We start from the raw sequence: 15,837 nt of genomic DNA on the forward strand, positions 1-15,837 counted from the left end.
TGAGGCTCATGAGAGTCATGGCCCATCAGTGAATTCTGAGACTCGACTGCAGTCTGCAGACCCAGAACTCCTCAAATGAAGGGGAGGCTGGGTCCCTTGAGGGAGAACCCCCAGACACCATGGAAACTATATACCTTAGTCTTTCACTCAGCCTTTCCCAAGGGACTTACAAACTTTTACTAGGGTAGCAATCCTGAGGGGGAAAGGAGATAACCAGACTTTTGGGGGCTCACCGGTTCTGAACTGACACTAATTCCAGGAGACCCAAAATGTCACTGAGGTCCACCAGTCGGTGTAGGGGCTCATGGAGGTTGGGTGATCATGGAATTGTAGCTCAGGCCCATCTCAGAGTGGGTCCAGTAGATCCCTGAATCCATCCTGTGATTATTTCCCGGTTCCAGAATGCATACTGGAATAGACATTGTTACGGATAGAATCTCCATGTTGGTACAGCTCCTGTCCACCAGTTCCACATGCTGGGAGTTTCAGAGGAGGAAGAGAATTTCTGGGTCACAGACAGAGCCTTCATTTTGCAGATTAAGGTGCAGTGATGGAACCAGGAAGACACAGCGAGGACTTAAGTCACAACTAAGTCCTTTTGAACTAGCAAATTTGTACTTAACCGCATTATGAATCCAAGATCAAAATGCCTTTGTGCTGATTTTATTGCAAATGCCACAGGTTTCCAGCTGCTCTGTCTTATTTCATGGCTGAAGCGTCAGGAGCAGCACTGTGTTAAATTCCTGTTACTGCGTCTAAGGGGGACTGCAAAGGAGTGCTTCATTTAGCCCAAGGTCTACCTGGGTTTATGGTTTCATTGCCTCTAAATGTGCTTTCCTCTTAATTTCCTACACCAAGTCATGAGTATATTTTGTTAGAAACATAAATATGTCCATCTGCCGTATTCTGTGGGACTTTAAATATTTATTCAGTATGACGAATGATTTTCCAGCTGGGGACAACAGCGTGAGTGAGGACTAAGGCATCACCCATTATTCATCTGTCTCTCGCTTTCCTAAGTGAATCTCACTCCAGGGAACAGACACTTCCCCTCTCCTCTTTTGTTACAGAAAATTAGAAAGATGGGAAATAGAGTTGACACCACTGATTCATTTTCATTTGCCCCAGAATTAAATTATTTGTTTCCAGTCACTGTTAATTATGGGAATGGTAATGCTTCAGATGCTGGGCAGTGTCAGAGTTGGGAGCTTCTCACTGAGGGTCTGGCACGGCTAAGCGTAAAGGTCAGGGGGAAAATATGACAGCAGCAGAAATTAAAATGAAATTTCTATGTATCTGTATATCATCATGAACAAAGAGTCATTTCTCCCTCCGCAAATGGAGCCTTACAAATGCATACTTCATAGCTATTTGCTATATCCCTCTATATTATAACCAGATTACCTTGGCTTTGTAGAAATGATTTCCCACTAATTGGAATCTTCGGTGTTTTATATTTAGCATGTTTAGGCCCACAACATTTTTAATAAATAGGTATGCAAAAATCGTACACTCTTTTTTTTAAGTAGGCTCCAGGCCCAGTGTGGAATCCCATGCGGGGCTTGAACTTCATACGAGATGAAGACCTAAGCTGAGATCATGAGTCAGATGCTTAAACCGACTGAGCCACCCAAGCGCCCCTATTATGCTTTTTTAAATAGAGGCACAGGTAGATTAAGTGGCTTCCAAATGTTCAATAGATCCTCCAGTCTTCTGAGTTTTAGTCTAGTTCTGAACTATGAGTTTCTCTCTTCAAAGTAGTCTTTCTCTTAGGATATGTTTTACTTCCTTATCATATTTGAAAAATGCAGACTTATTTCAAAATTTTCAAAATGTGTTTTATCAAACACCTATATATGCTTGCCTTATGAGAGATGCTAAGCAGTTTATGATACTGACTCCTCTAAACCTCATGGTTTAGAGGAGGAAATTAAGGCACAGCGAGGTTAAGTAATGGTGCAAGGTCACACAGTAAGTATTGTGGTCATACACAGGCAGCCTGGTACCAGAACCCATGCTCAGACCACCAGGCTGTGCTATCTCAGATTCAATGAGAAGTATCTCTGATTTCATAGGACATACACGATAGGCACTAAATAAACATTTTGGATGGATCAATTCAGGAAGGTTTCTGACCCAGAGAATTAGGATGGAGAGCTCTCCCGGTATGAAAGATGAGAAAAGACTACATTACCTTTAATCTTTTTAAAATAGTCACAAACCCAGATCGTAAACAGGAGGTCTTTGTTTCCTTAGGTATGTGTTTTTCAACAGGCAGCGTGTAGCTACGGAGCACTTGAAATGTAGCCAGATTGACATGAGCAATGTAAATGCAAAATACCTAGCACTGGTTTCAAATACTTAGCACGTATGAAAGAGTGCAAAATACCTCATTAATAATTTATATATTGATTCCGTGTTAAAATGACAATATTTGAATATATTGAGTTTAATGAATATATATTAAAATTAACTTCACTTGAGGTTTTTGGGGTGTTTTTTGCTTTGTTTTAATACCTTTTCTAGAAAATTTAAAGTTATACATGTGGCTTACATGGTACTTCTATTAGAAAACACAGTCTTAGACAATGCATTTTATGAGAATTTCCAACAAAGAACTTCACCTTTTGGGCACACATTATTTCCCAGTATGCCCTTTGGCAAAGGTGCTGTTGGTCCCAAGACAGAAGTAACAGAGCAAAATATCTTCCAGACTTACAATACGTAATTGTGGGAAAATGAACCATATGTACTCTTTAGAGTCTTTTCTTGACAAAAGACTGTGAGCTCCTTGAGGGCAGGAACTTGGGTTCTTCTTGCCTACATCTCCAGCAACTGTGCTGTACCTTACCCAGAGTTTGCCTGGAGTGGGTGGGGATGAGGGTTGAAATGGATGGTTGGTGGGTGAGAGGGTGAGTGGAGGAATGGATGAGTGGACACATACAGCAAGTGTCTAGAGAAGTCTACAGGTTTTTGTTATCATTTCTTACAGATCATCTTAATGATCATCACTATGTTTATTCATGATGACACATGTAGATGCTGTGGGGGTAGATTTTTCCAGCTCTCTCAAGAGCTCGATTAATTTTTTTTTAAAAAGATTTTATTTATTTATTTGAGAGACAGTGAGAGAGAGCATGAGCGAGGAGAAGGTCAGAGGGAGAAGCAGACTCCCCATGGAGCTGGGAGCCCAATGCGGGACTCGATCCTGGGACTCCGGGATCATGACCTGAGCTGAAGGCAGTCGTCCAACCAACTGAGCCACCCAGGCGTCCCTTGATTAATTTTTTTTAAGACAGCATTAGAATCCTGATCTATGACTGGACCTGTTTCTCGTGGCATACTGTGCTGCTGTGGATACTATAGGTCTGGCGGCTTAGGGCGCCAACCTGATTGCAACAAGGGCTAGGGAAGTTGTATTGAAGCTGTTTTCTTAGAAACACAACTTTTACCCACACTGTGTATTTACATCTCAATATTTTTAAAATAATCGAGTTTCTACCAATTGTTCTATCCATAGTTCATACAATATTGGGAAATAACAACTGCCCCTATCAAAGAATATGGTTTTTTAATCTGTGGCTTTGGACAGTGGGAAACTAAAGCTACCCCGACGACACATCCTTTAGCACTGCCACTGGGTCTGGGAGATTTCCATTCTTGATTTGGTGATTGGTTCGGGTACCAGTAAGTGTTCTCCTGTTTCTGTCTTGAGTACTCATCGCGAACAGGTGGTACCTTCTAATCAATACCGCAATCTCATTTTCTGTGCAAACCAGCCCGTTCAGAGACAGATCTGTGTTCTTTTCTCTAAGCCTCTGTGATAGTCTATTTACTTTTGTGAAAAGGAAGTCACTGAAAAGTCCTTCTTTGGGGCTGGTGCTTTAATTGTTTATTTCTGGGTCCAATTTAAAACGTAGTGAATTGCTTCTGAGTTGCTATGCAATTTGCCTGGCATTTCAGTGTGGTTGATTTTCCTTTTTTGTTGATTCTGAGTGAGGATTAAAAGGATATTTTCATGCAACTTTTTTGTAATTGTGATTCCCAGTATAGACTATAGCATTCAGTGTTCTTTTTATAAACCCATAATACCCATCTTAATAAAAGCTGTCAGAGTCAGCTCTTGGTAAACTTTGCCCTCTGCCTATTATCAGTATAGAACACGTGACTTTACAATGCATATTCAACTTGCTCCTTACTTCTGTCCTCGCATTAATAATGCCCTATTTCCCAATGGAAATGGGAGATGGAAGACTGAGGTGAGAGACTGACAGTCACATGGTGAAATAAGTGAGAAGGAAAATATTCTTTGTTACATGCCCACTACGGCAGAACAGAATCACTCAGGAGAACCCCTCCCCCGGACAGGAAGTCATCTGACATTCCACACTTTCTCCTCTAAACTGTCATGTTTCAAGCTATTTTAAGTCCAGCTACTCTTTTTTTTTTTTTTTAAGATTTTATTTATTTATTTGACACAGAGAGAGATCAGAGTAGACAGAGAGGCAGGCGGAGAGGGAGAAGCAGGCTCTCCGCGGGGCAGAGAGCCTGATGCAGGGCTCGCATCCAGGACCCTAGACCGCGAACTGAGCCGAAGGCAGAGGCTTAACCCACTGAACCAGCCGGGCGCCCCCTAGCTACTCTTTTTATCCACAGCCTCCCTCTTTTCACAGCAGAACCCTGAGCCCTTTCCTATCTTTGCCTCAATAGCCAGAGTAAGTCAGTATGATTTGGTACAGGGACAAACATAGTCCACCAGAGTTCCATCTGAACGCAAGTAATAGGAGGTGTGGCTGTGAAATTTGCAGTCTCCATGAAGTTCGTGCAGACAGAAATATTTGGCATTCTCTTTCATTCTACTATGCTAAAAGAACTTCAACTTATGTGTCTCACATTCCCAACAGAGTATTTGTGTTTGTAAAGCTGACACACCCTTTGTCTTACACCATATCCCACTTGTGAATTTGCCTTAGATTATTGAAGGAAATAAATACATTTCATGATACTCACCAGACACCTAGGATTGAGTCATATGTAGGGGTGTGTGTGTGTGTGCGCCCGCACATACGTGTGCATATGTGTGTAGAATGGGTTTGGAGAATGGTCCCAACTTATTCTAGAATGTGTTTTAATACATTTTTAAGTTTCTTTATATTTCTATAATTAAAGTTGCAAAAATGTAACCTTGATCTTACTTGAGAATAACTCCAACTCTGAAATTTCAAAGATCAGTGTTCTGTTTCAGTTGTATCAGTTTAATTATTTTGAATCTGGCTTATCTTCCACCTCTATAGAGTGTGGATTTCAATTATTATTCCCTCTATGCCTCCTTTTACCAAAGATAATTAAGATTTAACCCTCTTTGACAGTTAATAAAATAGACTTAATATCTGATCCTGAGAAAAATTCTTTATAAACCACCCTCATCTGGTGGCTTCATTATGTAAACATTCCATCAAAAATGAACTTGAGAAAATTTCAACAGTAGCTAACTGATCATTAAATAGTGAACAATAAAAAGATCTCTATGCTAACTGGATTTAGAGATGTATTACATATCAGGTAATGTAAAGATAACCATTTCATGCCTTATGTTATGAATTTTTAGTATAAAACAAAGTATATTTTCCATATTAAATCCCTGTTACAAAAGTTTCTCTACCTTGGCACTATCAATATTTTGGGATGGATTATTCTTTGTTGTGAGGAGCTGTCTTCTGTGTTTTAGGATTTTTAGCAGTATCACTGGGCTCTTCTTACTATATGCCAGTAGCACCTCCTGAGTTGGACAGCTAAAAATGTATCCAGACATTGCCTAATATCTCTTGGGAGAGGGGAGAACATATTCAACTGTGTTTAAGAACCACTGATACAGGCACCTGGGTGGCTCAGTTGGTTGAGCAGCTGCCTTTGGCTCAGGTCATGATCCTGGAGTCCCAGGATCAAGTCCCATATGGGGCCCTCTGCTCATCAGGGAGCTGGCTTCTCCCTCTGCCCCTCGCCCCTTTCATGCTCTCTCTCTCTCTCAAATAAATAAAATCTTAAAAAAAAAAAAAAAGAACCACTGATACGTGGGACTTCAAGAACAGCCAAAAATTTGTTATTTCTTCATGTATTCTTAGAAATTTTATCTTGATACAATAAAACAGACCAGGAAATGTATAGCCCTTGCACAAAATACTGAAATGTTGATGTAGAATAATAACAAAAACATTTCTTTTTTTTTTTTTTTACTCATAAAAATGGCGGGGGGGCAGCTTTTTCCTATCTTCAGTACTTAAAGGAACAAAGCCATATTGTGAGACGTGAAAACATATGCTTCATCTCTTATCTAAATTTTTTATTATTGTTGATAGCATTCTGTAGCACTTTTCTGGAAGGTATCAAAGATTTTAGGAGTCCCTGGAGTGCCCAAGAGGATTGCACAGTCTTATGCCCAGGGGTTCCAAGTAGCTCTTTTCACCAAGGTATCTGGTCATGAGGTGACTGTGCAACTCAGACATAACATGATTTCAAGAACTCTTTTGGGACTCTGTTGCTACCGGGACCTCCATTCTAGCACCCATAACTTCTCTTATGATTACATTGACCCAGAACATCAGACGTGTGTTTCCATTCACGGGAGATGTTTAGGTCCTCAGAGCAAGTTACTCTAGTCTGTTTGGAGTGGCACCTCCATCAGCAGAGAAATACAATACAGCAGAGAAATTCAAACATGAATGGGATATAGTCCTCACCCTCAAGGGGCCTTCAGTCTAGTGTGAACAACGTTTACAATCTCTGCCATTGTATAAAACACTAGTAAAAGTTAACATGACAGCAGGCTGTAATGTTTGTTTCTGCTTAAAGCCCATCACAGTAACACGAGGAGCAATGTTTTCCCTAAAATGGGTGATCAGCCTACAGTGAGAAATATGAATGCCTACATTGTTTTTTAGGGCTCTGAATCTGAAGAACTTTGCAAAGGATTTGAAGAGACCCCCTCACTCATTCTTTAGACTCATTTATCCATTGGTATCAGAGTTCTTTGCGATGTGCTTTGCAAACATATTGCGGGACATTGGTGCAAAAATAACCACCTTGAAAATGAGGCATTGACTCAGAACCAGCTGGATTGTCTATATGCCCCTAAAAGCTGGTATTCTTTTACATAATAATAGTTTGTGTAAAGCCAACAAGCAAGGCTCTGATCTTCCACTTGCCACTTTAGCCGTCCCAGAGTACATTTCTCTCGTTTCCGAGTGACCTGGCATATCTTACATGCAACTGTGCCTTCATGAAACGGGAGTGATAGCTCTTATGTATGGAATGTCCAGAATCCTGATGAAACATTAATTAGGACGTGGAAAGTCAGTAAAAACTGGGACTCTTTTTATGCATCAAGAAGTGAAGGCGTAGATATGAGACCTGGGGCTTTTGGTGCAGAGAAACAGATTCTTCACATCAAATGAAAAAAGCAGTAGCATTAAATGATTTATGACACAGCTGTTTTATTTCCTATTAAAATTGTGTGTTGTAATGAAACCATTTAAATCTGTTCAGGGCTTTGTGGAATTTTAAAATTCAGCTAGTTGTTCATGGTTTCTGGTCCTTGAGAAGCTGGGCAGAGAACTGTGTGTGGGATAGAGCCAGCTCTGACTGCCTGCCACATGCCTTTGTATCTTGTGTGTGGAGGGGTCCACTTGATGACCTTGGACTGCTTGGCTCCTCCTAGTGTGATGGCACCAAATGGCCACGTGCTGCATCTGAGGTCATGTGGGGTCCAGGAATTTTAGGTAGAACTGCCACATTCATAGCTCAGGCAAACAGATAGAGATGCTTCTGGCTAGTATTTTTTTCAAGTCTTTGAACAGCAATTCCCATGAGGAAACACATTGCAATCCAATATACATTTTTATACATATTTATTTATTTGTTCATGTATATAAATTTATATGTAGACACGTATATGCATATACATGTGTACTTTCTACATTATAAATATTTTCGTAATGAAACAAAAGTTTCATGAAATGATATTTATCCTCCTTACTTTAGTTGTGCTTAACTCTTTTCATTTCTAGTTCAATTTTTTAAAAAATTCTGTATATAGCTACTAAGTTAATTTCATAGCCCACAGATTGAAAAGCGTTGGCCTAAGTTGATAGGACCGTGTCTCGAAGTAGATAACCATCATGTCACTTTAGGCAGGGGCAAATGAATGAAGTGGTGCTATATTTTGACCTACCATTTGATGCACAATGACATGATGGATCCTGCAATTGGATTGGGGCATCCAGTTGGCTACAGATAAGGCTTTTCTCTAAATTTCATTTGCTAAGGTCACTGCCAATACTTCTTTATCATATTAAAAGCTTTGAGGAAATCAGTTATTGCTAACTGCGTAAATATATGTTTTACTTCTTGACATAAAATGTCAATAGCAATTTACCTTACAGAAATCTGAGCATAAAGGAATCGGCACATATTTTAAAAAATGTATTACTAGGTGTTTTCTCTGCAACTTGCTCATGTATATTGTTGTACATCTTCCCCCAAAATTTAAGAATTCGTATACTGTTTGGGATGATGGTGAGTAATGTTTTCTCCTACGTCCCTACTTCTGAGGCTGTGTTTTTTTTTTTAAATTTGGGGGTCAAAACCTGTTTGAAATGCAGATGAGATCTAGGGCCCATCTGCCTAGAAGGAACAAAATATTTATTCTATAGACCCTCATTGGAGAAGCCTTAACCTGAATGGAAGTCACTATTCATGTCAAGATGTCTTATAGTTACCCTACCAGAAGGAAGCATTGTACCCTATTCTATTGGTATGGAAATCAGCGGCGCCTTATTTGATTCAACCAGTGTGCATACATACACATGTACTCGGGCAGCAGTGAGATCTACTGGGTCGAGACTAGAGCGGTCCAAGAAGCAACCTGGTTGGGCCTGTGTCCCTCAGCACAACAGGATGACTGGGCTGCAGGACCAGCTGCCACAGAGTAGCCACAAGTAAGCCCAATGGCAGACAGCCTCCCAGAAGTGTTTGAAGCTCTTTCTTTCTTTCTTTCTTTCTTTTTTTAAAAGATTTTATTTATTTATTTGACAGACAGAGATCACAAGTAGGCAGAGAAGCAGGCAGAGAGAGAGGAAGGGAAACAGGCTCCCCCCTGAGCAGAGAGCCCGACGTGGGGCTCGATCCCAGGACACTGGGATCATGACCTGGGCCGAAGGCAGAGGCTTTAACCCACTGAGCCACCCAGGTGCCCCTTGAAGCTCTTTCTAAAGTTACCATGTCTTTGACTAGGACATATCCTAGTACCTCTTTTTAAAAATGAGTTCATTAAAATATTCACGAGATTAGACCCAATAGTGTAATTTTTGCAAATGTGTAGAACATTCAGTCAACCGGAGCAGAAACCCCTCTGATCCTTAAGCAAGGGTAAGCTCTATAAACCCCATAACTAGGGCACTACTGCCACCTTTTGGTGACATCCCTTAATTACAGGTTCTGGAGGGGTAATAAACCTATATTTAACAGAGATTATAATATTAAAGTTACAAAATGATAGAAAATATACATCCCTGGATATGCTGGGGTAAAGAGAGAGTGTTGTTGCTAAAGCTTGCTTTGGTTCTGCCCTTTGCATCTCCCACAGCTGTCCTGGCTCTGATCTCATATAGTCTTTGTTGCTCTTGGCAGGATCGGAGGGGCCATTCCCACGGTGTTCTCCTACTTCGCGGAAGTGCTGGCCAGAGAGAAGCGGGGGGAGCATCTGAGCTGGCTGTGCATGTTCTGGATGATTGGCGGCATCTACGCCTCTGCCATGGCCTGGGCCATCATCCCGCATTATGGTAAGAGGCTGGCCTGGCATGAACGAGGCATCACCTTTCTTTGACTTCAGCCTTCCTTCTGTCCCTTTCCTGTCTTGTCAGTGCTGGTTTGAGAACAACACTGTCATGATCAAGTTTTTGCCTTTTGTTTATCTGGGATTTTCTCCCTTGTACAGAGATCTGTAGAAGGTAAGACCATGCCAAGGGTCCTGTAGGAATATTGCTGCATTTTGCTGTGTTTCAAGGGATCACTTTCATTGGCCTTCTATGTGCTATCAACTCTAGGCTCCCCACCCAAATGGGGAGACATAGGTCATAATCGGCATAGAAGGCAGCATGACTTACCGTTGTTTTGGGGACTATCATACACATCAGGCACATACATATGCCTTTATTCGTCCCCTCTAGGTCTAGTTCAAAGCTCAACCCCATGTCAGTCTGCCTCTGCTGGCAGCTGAGAACTGGGATGAGAGCAGGAAGCATCTTGTCTTGTCATGGAACATCTATTTGTAGAACTTAAGAGATGACTCAACTGTCCTTGCTGGCCAGATCCTTCCTGAGTTTCTTCTAAGCTGTTCCTGCCACCTCTGAACACTTTAAGGTCTCCTGTTTCTGGGCAGTCAGCACTGTCCTGCTTAGAAGCCAGAAACTTCCAGGTGCTTCACCCACAAATAGTGAAATGCAGGGAGAGGTTCATAGACTCCAGGAATCAAATCCAATAAACAAGACAGAGGGGAGGGGAGGTTTTCTGGTTGTGTGTATGTATGAAAGAGAAAGAGAGCAAACATGTTGAAGTTTGCAAATTATGAATACTATGTAAATTAAAACCACATGTGGACTTTAAAAACTCACTCTTTGTTCACCCTAAAATCTAATTGATCATTGGGTGAAAAATTAGATTTCAAAATTTTGCTTTTGGATCATTTTCTTTTTTTCCTGCTTTTGTTTTAGAACAGAGCAATTTTGGCTATAAAGCCTAGGTTTGTTAGGGAACAACCCTGAGTGAATTTGATCCACTGTTAAAATCAAAGACAAGATGTAAACTTTAGTATTTGAACTCATTGTAATTTGCTTTATCCTATTGAGTTACAAAATTCATGCATGTCACACTCTTTTAATAAACCTATAAAGTTACATGCAAATCAATGTTGTATATAACAATAACAAGGAAGGCATAAGGAATTGGTTACTTGGCCTAAAGAGAATTTTTCCTTGCCAGACACTTAAGTTGAGTATGGCGTGCCAAGTGCAAGTGGTGGGTTTTTCTTTTTTGGACTCTGGTCTGTTCAGGGCCAGAGATACCCTCCCAGAGGTACTAACTCACACCCACCATAAGGCTTGTCGTCTCCCACCATCCAAGGAATTACGGGTGATTCTCCTTCTCTGTCTGGGCCCCGAAGACCTCAGCCACCCTCAGAACTAGCTCCCAACCCACTTAGCTGGCCGTTTGGAATGGAAACCCCACTTAGCTGCCATGGGAAGAATTGCTCCAGTACGCCTGGATGGCTCAGTCAGTTAAGCATCTGCCTTGAGCTCAGATCATGATCTTAGGGGTCTTGGGATCCAGTTGCTAGTTAGGCTCCCAGCCCAGTGGGGAGACTGTTTCTCCCTCTCCCTCTGTCCATCCCCGCCCCCCCACCCTCTTTCTCTCTCTGACATAAAGAAATAAAACCTTAAAAAAAAAAAGAAGAAGAAGAATTGCTGCTTAGGAGCTCTGCATGAAGAGACAAAAAGGAGATGCAGAGCCCGGGCAGAGTCCAGCTTTCCTCAGCATTGCTCCTGGAGCCGCCCTAGTCCATAAGCAACCTCTGTATGAATGAAGATTAGCTGCGTCATCCAAGCGGACGCAGGGGCAGCCCCACTGGCCAGCTCTGCCAGATGCTCACCCAGCAAGTCACTGCTGACTGCTTCACTGGGCAGCTGGATTCCTTCTGAGGCCAGCCTCTTCCTAACCCCAGATGGCGGCACAGCTCCTTGGCTCCTGGGTGTTTGCTGACCCTTCTTCCTGGTCCCCTTCCCATCCTGTAGAATTTCTCTAGCTGGTCTTCCTAAACTCGGAACTCAGATTTGCTTTTGCAGTCTGCACTTTTCCACAGGCCTGGGCGTTGATTGGTTTTGTTTTTTGTTTGTTTGTTTGTTTGTTTGTTTGTTTGCTTTTCCTCACTGGGTATTTAGTTCTTCAGACTCCTGCCTTTCACACATCCCTACCCTTGAGCCATGGTGGGCTCCAGATTTTGCCTCTGGACTCACCAACCATCAACTAGTGGCTGACCCACAAAAAAATGAATGTAATTCCACCTTTATTTTTCTCAAGCATACATAAGATATTCTTTTTTATAGCAAAACAGTCTGCCTAGAACATACATAACCAGAAAGGGCTGAGGCTGTGAATCAGAAACAATTCATAAAAAGTTTACCAAAAAAACCCCAATGACAATGTAACAAAATTAAGTATATCTGAGGCTGGCATTAATTCTATGTTAAAGGAACCTTGAGAAATAATGACCTGGTTAAGAAATCAGTCACAGAATATTGAAACATTATACCCATGCTTTATTGAAGGCTTTCCGTGGCCAGAAATGTGGCCAAAGCAACAATTATTGCAAACAAGCCTGTCTGTATGGTTTTATCAACAGGGGAGATTTTTAAATACACTTGCTGAGTTCATTGCTATGCTCTTGCAACTTGAGAGCTCTAATTATCTCAAAAGAAAAGAACTTCGTTTTAAAAATCCTGTGTTGAGGCTTCTGGGGGTTGATGATGTTCTCTATATTGGTGTGGGGGAGGGTGTTTCAGGAGTATTCATTTATAAAAATGCATTCAGCTGGGTACTTAAGATTTACATATGTCACCATATGGGAGTTACACTTTTTTTTTATAAATATTTGTTCATAAAATTTACCACTTCCGTTACCCCCTGAAAATACCCACGCTTGGGTCCTACTCCGGATCAGTCGAATCTAATTATCTGGGTTGGGGATTCTGCATGGATGGTTTTTAAAGCCATTTAAAGCTGGTTCTCTGCAGCCAGGTTTGAGAATCTTCAGCTTCCTACCTCTGCCAGGGGGTGATCTGGGAAGCCCCTGAGGCTTCACCATGTATGCACAGGGAGGGGGGCTACAGATGGGCGCAAAGCGAAGCGTGAGCCTGACTGGCATGGTTGACTTATTCAGTGGGCGTTTAGGTTTCCATATTGTTGTGTTCATCCAGGCTAAAGGACTTTCCCCACTCATGTGGCTGAGAATCACTTACAAAGTAGCTTTGACATCTTGCTCTGTCTTCTTCTCAATGCTACATCTTTTGACTTTACTTAAAATGGATAAGAGCTGTTAAGTCCATCCACTTTCCCTGCAGCCTCAGAAAAAGTGAAAAGATTTCTTTTGCCTCTGAAATTCTGCCTAGTATAAATGGTGTCACAGCTTATAGAAAAAGGAGAGTACTCGGGCCCTGGGCCTCCATCCTCTTTCATTCAGGAGACCCCTGAGCACCAGCACCTGGACAGCAGATGGAGTTTTCACCCAGCAGGGGAAGAACCTGGGAGCATCGTAGAACAACTCAGAGCCAGGTACTGGCCCATCTCACAACAGTAACAGGATTTGTGCTAGAGGGAAAGAATCAAAAACTGGCATCCACACCACAAGCAATTCAAATGATAAGTGATGCAGGTAAGAAGGTGTCTGTGGTGTTCTCTTTCTGCATTTTGTGGCTGTCAGTGCACAGAGCCCTAAGCCTTCAAGAGGCTTGAATTCTGACTCCCAGACAAACTTCTTATGCAAAGAGACCATGAGTGGTCACTCAGGATGGGCAAGGAAATCTGGAAGGATTCTTCGGAGGTTAGACAAGGCCAGGAAGGGGGTTTGGACAGCTGCAAGGGCTCCTGAGTTCACATGCGGGCTGTGGCCAGGGTCTGCTGACCGACAGAAGGAGCCACCCAGCTGGCCGAGGCCTCGTCTCTGGACCAGCCTTGGATCATGATGGTGCTTTACCTTCACACTGTTGCCAGTGGGGATGAAGATTTCCCTGCAGACGGTCTCCAACATCTGAAGGTTCCCAACAGAAGATTACCTCGCCCACTCTGACACAGCCTTAGGAGGCAGAGTGTTCGAATGTCATCACCTTTCCTGCCAGCCACCTCCCCTGTGACCCACTCCTTCCAGCAGCTGGGATCCCTGTGAGAGAAGAGATAGCAAAGGGATGACGCTTTTCCTTCACCCTCCCTCCCCTCAGTAATCAGGACAAACACTGCATTAATGGAGGCCCCTGGGCCTCAGGGGAAAATGGAACAGGTTGCTGACTCACAGCACTTTCCCTCTTCCGCTGAGAGCTTGCACGTTGGCCCGGGCTTCGGAGTTGCCCTGGGATTACAGCACTGTCTGCTCCATTAAACCCTCCCATGTCATTTTCTCTTTGAAATTCGTGTGCACATCAGATGAGGTTTGTCCCCTGCTGAGGGGCACCACTGTGCGAAGCAAGGACATTCAATTAGCTAAGTGGGAATGTTCTCCGTTCAGCACAAAATACCTCAGCTCTTAAAGCCCAGAGTGCATGGGGCTGCCCGCTGCACTGCAGCCACCCCACAGCCTCCATCATCCTCCGCCCTTCACCGCAGACCTCCCAGGGCCAAGCTGGGGGCACCCTGAAGGCCAGGCCCATCCCAGCACCCCCAGCTCCCCCACCAGCCGCATCTCGAGATCTGGACTTAAAACCTCACATATTTCTGACCAAGATGGGCCTGCTTCCTTTAGTTCTGTGATGTGGGAAGCTAATACATTTCTACTCCCTCGTGATAAAACAGGGTGAAGGGAGCACAGTCTAGTCATAGTCTAATGACTGTCTGGCTGAAGAAGGAAACAGGCGAGGGTATCACATTTTGTTCATGATTGGAAAAGCACTGTGGCCAAGGGAAGGGATAGGGGGAGTGAGTGCTGATCTCGAATCCCTGCCACACTGCTTCTGGGTATGACCTTTGTCAAGCTTTTCAGTCTCCTATCCCATTTTCTGCATCGTGCTGGGGGTTAAGCATGACAGTCATGTTGGAACATCCAGTGCATAGTTAGTGCTCAAAAACTGGTAGCTCTTTCTGCTGTCAGGTTCACCTACACGGGCCACAGACTCCATCAGCGCAGTCCAGCACGAGCTCCAAGCTACAGGAAAAGACGGAGAAGGAGCCGAGGAGTGCCAAACAATAACCCTCACCTCGCAGGTGAGGGGATCAGAGGAGTCAGCAGAAAGGAAAAATCAGGAAAAAATTTAAGATAATGAGAGAGATTCAAGGAAAAAAATAATACCATAAAACCTGGATTACCTGGAACCCAGTGAATCCATATCTTCCATTCAGTTATTGGTTGGACGAATTAATATTTGAAGAACACAAACTATACAAAGACCCACCTTCAAGGCCCCAGGGCCGGTCTTGCCAGGTAGAAGGAACAAGAACCTGGCTGTCCTAGCCTGCCAGCAGAGATGCTGGCCAGACCAGCAGGTTACAGGGACCTTGGCAGAGCCATTGCTGTCTTGGGGAGAAGGTGTCCTATGCTCTGGACCTGGTAGGAGGCAGAGTGGTTCCTGGCATAGGATTAGATCTAAAGCATGCCTGGTTCCAAGCCAGCTCTGCCATTCTCTAGTTTTGTCACCTCTAGGACGGTTACTTGGGCTGTCTCGTCCTCCGTTTCCTTGTCTAGAAAGCAGGCATACTACCGCATAGTGTTGCTGCGTTCAAGCACTGTGTACGTAAAGTGTTCACACCATGCCTGACACGCATGGCCTCTAAGTGCGGTCTTTTATTTCCACAGATGGAGCTAATGTTGAGGTAAGGGTATGAAGAAGGAACTGGAAGAGTGAAGAGACCATACTCCCCTTTTCCTGACCATATTCTCTCAGTTGTGTGCTTATCATTTGAAGGTTGTGGAGGTGGATAAGAAGGGGGAAGATGCGAGAACAGAGCTTGTAAGGCATGCCAAGTATTCTGCATCCACTCCAGGTGACAGGTGACAGCTGTGTACCACTTACCCACCCAGCCAGG

General features: G+C 43.1%; 1 protein-coding gene across 1 annotated transcript in view; it reads left to right on the forward strand.

The window, feature by feature from the left end:
• The window catches only part of SV2C (synaptic vesicle glycoprotein 2C), a 220,590-nt gene that overhangs the window by 110,597 nt on the left and 94,156 nt on the right, over positions 1-15,837 (forward strand). Inside the window, exon 4 of the mRNA XM_047731103.1 lies at positions 9,685-9,836. Coding sequence (XP_047587059.1) covers positions 9,685-9,836 — 152 coding nt within the window. The remainder of the gene's footprint in view (positions 1-9,684; positions 9,837-15,837) is intronic.

This window comes from Lutra lutra, chromosome 5 (assembly GCF_902655055.1).
Source record: "Lutra lutra chromosome 5, mLutLut1.2, whole genome shotgun sequence".
Lineage (NCBI taxonomy): Eukaryota > Metazoa > Chordata > Mammalia > Carnivora > Mustelidae > Lutra > Lutra lutra.